This window comes from Danaus plexippus, chromosome 4 (assembly GCF_018135715.1).
Source record: "Danaus plexippus chromosome 4, MEX_DaPlex, whole genome shotgun sequence".
Classification (NCBI taxonomy): Eukaryota; Metazoa; Arthropoda; class Insecta; order Lepidoptera; family Nymphalidae; genus Danaus; species Danaus plexippus.
The window spans coordinates 3,542,139-3,548,317 of record NC_083538.1 but is presented as its reverse complement, the minus strand read 5'-3'; the positions used below and the strand labels follow the sequence as shown (position 1 = coordinate 3,548,317).

Genomic DNA, 6,179 nt, shown 5'->3' with positions numbered 1-6,179 from the left:
ACGACCGCCGCTCGGTGCCATCCCTCCAAAGGGTATTCAACTAGCAACCCCCGTAGAACTTTGTCAATTTTAAGAAGCAATTTGAAACAACAATAACATATTGTTTTTCAAAGCCTACTTATACGAAATTCTATTAATATGTTACATTACATTACATTAATTTTCATTTAAGAATGGAGACGTCAAATGTTTTATCGATCTTATTTTAACTTGTTTTTTCGGTACTCGATGTGTACATCACTTCTTGCCAACAGTTAGTCACTATATTTACACAGCACCAATTTTATGTAACTACTAGTATTTGCCCGCGACTTCGTCTTCGTTAGTTTCAGAAATAGAAATGTATAACTGACCGGGCGAACTCTGTTCCTCATTAAAGACAGTAAATTAGAAGAATTTGGATTTTATCAACTTATTATTTATTTCTTTTTTGATCCTAACGCAAAGTATCCTATGTCCTTTTCCTGGTTCTAATTTCTCCCTCCTTTTTCCTCTCCCCTTATTTTCAGCCAAACCCCTACAGCCTTTCTTGAGCTATAAATAGTGTAACTAACCTGGCTTTCTTATATATATAAATATAATAATTACTCTCAGTATTTAGATGTTAAGTTCAATCAGACATACGAAATGGTACAGAATTTTTTCTATGTTTACATTAAACAAATCATTGTAGGATGAACAGTTTTATTCATACCCCACACATACGCACACATCGACACACACAGATGTTCAGTTACACCTATATACATACATATGTATATACTACACTAAATAATTCTGTCCGAAACTTCGTTTCCAGGAGTGCCATTTTGAATAAAAGGATAAGTGAATAATGTTTGTTTAAATATGATATATAATATGTTAATCTTCTGGCGGCTGGCAGCTTCATCTACAGTCTGTTCCTCATAACTTTAAACTTTTATTTTTTGTTAACCCGGGTACTACACAAAGTTTAAGCATTATTTTAATGTCTTAGGTACATCAATACACCAAATACCTTCTGTAATTTTTGAGTTAAAGAGTAACAATAATGAAAACATTAATCCCCACTAGCTTTTATAATAAAACATACATAATCTGAATTTTAGTATAAAGTTTAGGTATAAAATGATAAGATATAACAAAAATATTGGAAGTCTATAATATTTTTATATTCAGATGAATTAAATGAACAGCTGAAATACTTTTTTCATGTTATTGTTATAGACACAATACAATGAAATTAAATTATTAATAAAATAAAATTTAGGTCACTTGCCGTGTGACCGCCATTTTTAAGTTACCCTGACATTAAAGACAATTCAATGAGTTATTGGCAATACTATATAAACTGCCTCAAATAAGCAACAGGTATCATTTGAAAACAGTATTACATACAGGATAATAGGAAATTAAGATCAGGAAGATGAGACTTTCAATTTTCTTCAGTTTACTGGCGTTGGTAGCAATTGTCAGCGCTAGAAATGTTCGTCAGAAGCGAGAAGCTGGTTGGGAACATGGTGGTGGAGCTGAACATCATGGAGAACATAATGAAGGATACAGCGATCTTGGTGAGAAAGGGTACAAGGGCTACCACGGTCATGAAGAAGGCAAGAAGGGACATTCACTACATGAAGGATATAAGGGTAATTTTGACGAAAGTGGTGGACACAAAAAAGGACATCATCACGACGATGGATACTTTAATGAACACAGTTCAGGAGAAAAAGGTGAGAAGGGACAGAGTTTTGAGGAAAGCGGACACTTTGAAAAAGGACACTCGATTAAAGGCCATCATGGAATTCACAAGTTAGATGAATTCAAAAAAGATAAACATTTCCATGACAAGCATGGTGAATCCGGTTTTGAAGAAAGTTATGGCGGTCATCATGATGAAGGAGGCTACAAAAACGGTGGGGAATTCCATAAAGGTCATAAGGAAGGTGAATTTTATGAAAACGATCACGGTGAAAAGGGACATTTCGAAAAAGGAGGTCACCACGACGACCAAAAAGGCTATCATGATGAAGGGGCCAATGATGAGTACTGGGCACAACATGAAGGGCACGGCAGTAAAGGTGGTTATGAAAATCACAAAGACTGGGGCTTTAAAGGCTACTGAAATTTGAAATAAAATTGACAAAATACATTTTTGTTACTGTTGACTACTTTGTGATACCATATTAAAGAATTTTAATTTATACAGAGCGTGTGTTATTTTGAAATCGCATCCCTTTTTACAATCCGTTATATTAAATAAATATAATGACAAACTTCTTAAATGATGCCGCTACAAAAAATATAAGAAAAATCCTTAGTTTTTCTATGAAATTCAGAATATGAGACATAAACGTGATTATGTGTAAATAAATGTGTTTGGATCGTTTTTAAATAGTATCAATAATTAACTTTTTGTAGTAAATGATTTTTATTATCTGGGATAATTGCTAATTTCGAAACCATTAGTATAAACTACTTTTTTATGTAATGTTTTTCTACTATTTAATCAAATAAAGCATTCTTTATGTTTATTAATTTTATAAGAAATGGTCTATTTAGTGATATATGTAGTTTCTGAAATCAACAAAATTTCCTTTTTTTCGTTTGAAAACAAATTTATTTGCGATGTTAACCTAGGTGGTAAGAGAGTCAGCTCTTTTCCAAAATCATTATTTTGTAAGCCATTTTTACCGTATGATTGCACGATAGAGTACTTTAAGCATGCCAATGATATCGTTAGATATATATTTATATAAAAAAATTGCCCTTTTTTAGAAATATTTTTAAAAACCTCTTTCTTAATACATACCTAATGTTCATGGATAGAGGAAGCTTAGTTGCGTACAGATGACCAGCTGCTAATATAAAGCAGTAAAACTTAAAATTATATAGGAACTAACCAACCCATCTCTATTTTTTTTTACATTTCATAAGTCGTTTAATGGATTTCCTTATAACTTTTCGAGATAAACTAAGAATTTCAATCTAAATTAAATTTTAAAGTTAACCAACTGCCAGTAATCAAATAGAACAGGTACAGAATTAATTCAGCACTGAAGTAAGAAAATCCTTTAATTCCTGTTTTTAAGTGTCTACGATAGCAAGAAAATGGCAAAGTTCCAGGATTGAAGATTAAAAGAAACCCGCTTTCTAAATATTTACTCACTAGGAGTTACAATTACTTTTTCGTTTTTAAGCAACTATCCAGTTTCCAGCCGTATCCATATAAGTTAATTTACTCATAAAAATATTTCATGATATGCATTCGATTCAATTAATTTTCAAAATACAAATATAAAAACAACAAATGTTCATTCGTGAATGAAAGTTTTTATTAAATATGATGATGAGATTTGACTTAATGGTTCCTGAAATTATTAGTCTGAGTTTGTATTGTCACACATACACCACATACGAAACATTGCCTTTTATTATTCTATAACTTACTTTAAATCTATAATGTTGCAAGTTTTTTTAATGAAAAACAGTTAATAGTCCGTATTGAGAATGATGATACCAACTCGGACTATGCATACTGATGCACCGGACTTTGCATCGCTTCATTCATAAAACATTTATTGATAATTGTGAAAATAATTTAGAATTTTACACAATATTCGAGTTTTAAACTAATTACACATTTTACTCTTCTTTGGTTATTTTTATGTATTTGTTTAATTATAAGTATTTTATTTTATTTTAATACAATAGATAAAAGATATACTATATCAATGATTATTTTTAAACATAGATTTAGTAAAACTAAGGTTACAAAGTAGTAAAAATATTATAATCATCATTGTTTATAACCTGGAAGTAGAAATCAATCAACCTTGCAACCTTGACAATATCGAACGAAAAATTTCTTAACCGTAGCTGCTAACTGGTATAAAATATGATAGTTACCAATTCAGACATCATTCAACAGCTGTATCTTGTCTTACCAACCATGAGAAGTCTTCTGGTCTTATGTGGCCTCGTGGCCCTGGTGGCTGCGGTCTCATCGAGGGAAATCGGGGAAAAACAAGACGCCGATCTCGAAGTAGCAGCCTCTGGTCACCATTGGGATAAAGGTGGTGGTCATGAACATCATGGTCATCATCATCACGAGCATGGCGATCACGACAGCAAAGGACATAAGGGACATCATGAGCACCACCATGGAAAGAAGGGCCACCACCACCACGAAGGACACAAAGGACATCATGGCGAACATGGTGGCCATAAGAAACATCATCACCATGACGATGGGTACCATCATCACCACGACCACGGTGAAAAAGGTGAACATGGACATGGTCACGAAGAACATGGCCATTTCCACAAGGGTCACGACACCAAAGGTCACCATGGTATTGAAAAACATGATGAATTCAAGAAGGACAAACACTTCCACCACCATCACGGAGAGAAAGGTCATCATTCCCATCATGGAGGTCATCATCATGAGGGTGATTACAAGAAAGGCGGTCATTTCCACAAGGGACACAAACATGGTGGACACCACGAGCACCACCACGGTAAGAAGGGTCATCATGAAGATGGTGGACACCATCATCATCACAAAGGTCACCATGGAGAGGGCGGCCACCACGAGCACTGGCACCATCACCACGACCACGGCAAGAAGGGAGGCCACGAAGACCATAAGCACTGGGGACACAAATCCGGTCACTAAGATATGGAGAGAAACAAACAAGTTATTAATTGTTGTTGAATTATTACAGATGTTTTTGTTATATTTTTTTAGAACAAATAAAACTTTTAAATAAATAAAAGACGTAATTATTTTTAAAATAAAATATAATAAGCTGTTATGAGACGACTTTAGAAATAAAAAACAAAAATTCAATTACAGTACACAAAAAGAAACGCAAATCAATATATTAGACCAATAGATCTTATCGCACAAAAAAAAGGATAGAGAATGAACTATTTCTACAAAAGTTTAATAATTCAGAAACTATTGTCAATAAATTTATTTGATTTTCTTTCATTAAAATAATAAAAAATGAGCTCATTGCTCATGAAGCAATATGATTTCTCCGCTCCTAAATTGCAATTTGTTTGTATCTAAATATTGCAGTACTGAAAAGTCAAATAAGCGGATAAATTTTGCTGTCAAATATTTATAAAACTTGAACCTTTGATGTGGTTTCCGTTAAAACTCACTAGAGTTATAAGTTTAGCATAGGTCAAGAAAGACATTTATTACATGATCCGAATGTTGAACTGTCAAAACATAACAAAATATTGGATAGTTTTTATAACATCCCTATTAATTAAGTTTCCACACGAAAGAGTCGTGACCCTGCTTATTTTAAATACATAAACAGCAACGAATAAGAGATTATATGGTTTATTTTAGTGACAGTCAGATCTTTGACACTAAAGTTAAGATGATTAATTAAAAATATTACAATCTGCAATATATTTTTCATTTAGAAATATTAGGTATATAGAAGTATTTAAATTATAGGAAAATGGGAACCATATTCATTTTCTACTGCTGTATGGAAAATGTTACTGATATTGAACTGAGTATAATATGCAGCTTATTTCTGCTTGCAATATTATTGAATATTTCGTGAAGACTCCGAAAATCATTTTCTATATCAGATCACACCGTCAAACGCCTATTTGAAGAAGCTCAAGGACTTAATATATACCATGCGTGTAACAAGATATTTGTTTTTATAGAATACACGGTATTTTCTTTGATAATAATAATCAGTGGTGTTGTCGACCCGGAACGCTGCGGAACGTCGGTCCGGTACTTCCTTTTTGGTCAGCAACGCGTTCCGGAACTAAAGATGATTTCTGATAACGAGAATTGGCTGACGTATTGAAAAAAAAATTTAAAGAATTGCAGAATTTTGTTCTAATTTTTGACGGACTTTTATATTTATTATTATAAACAAGGGTTTGAACCGAACCCGAACCGGAACGAAAACCCAAACAAACCGGCTTGTTTTTCCGAACCGTGAACCGGAGTCCAGAACGTTTTTTTTTTCTGCTGAACCGGACCAAAACAAATACGAGAACCGGTTCAGCGGAAGTTAAACTTTATTTATAATAAACATCAGAAGAAAAAAGAACATATACTATTTTGTAATGATCCTGGCGACGGGCGAAAATTGGGGGGAAATCTCCCCCCCTCGTCAAATTTGAGACATGAGACCACACCGAGCGGCCGTCTA

The 6,179-nt window shown here is 33.3% G+C and overlaps 2 protein-coding genes across 2 annotated transcripts; both read left to right on the top strand.

Annotated features, from left to right (window-relative positions):
• Positions 1–1,370: 1,370 nt before the first annotated feature.
• Positions 1,371–2,154, top strand: LOC133320097 (histidine-rich glycoprotein-like). The gene has a single exon (XM_061527008.1). The coding sequence runs from the start codon at positions 1,406–1,408 to the stop codon at positions 2,099–2,101; it is 696 nt and encodes a 231-aa protein (XP_061382992.1). The 5' UTR covers positions 1,371–1,405; the 3' UTR covers positions 2,102–2,154.
• A 1,750-nt stretch (positions 2,155–3,904) lies between these two features.
• On the top strand, positions 3,905–4,720 carry LOC116768640 (histidine-rich glycoprotein-like). The gene has a single exon (XM_032659413.2). It carries the CDS (start codon positions 3,929–3,931, stop codon positions 4,655–4,657), a length of 729 nt encoding a protein of 242 aa, XP_032515304.1. The 5' UTR covers positions 3,905–3,928; the 3' UTR covers positions 4,658–4,720.
• Positions 4,721–6,179: the final 1,459 nt, after the last annotated feature.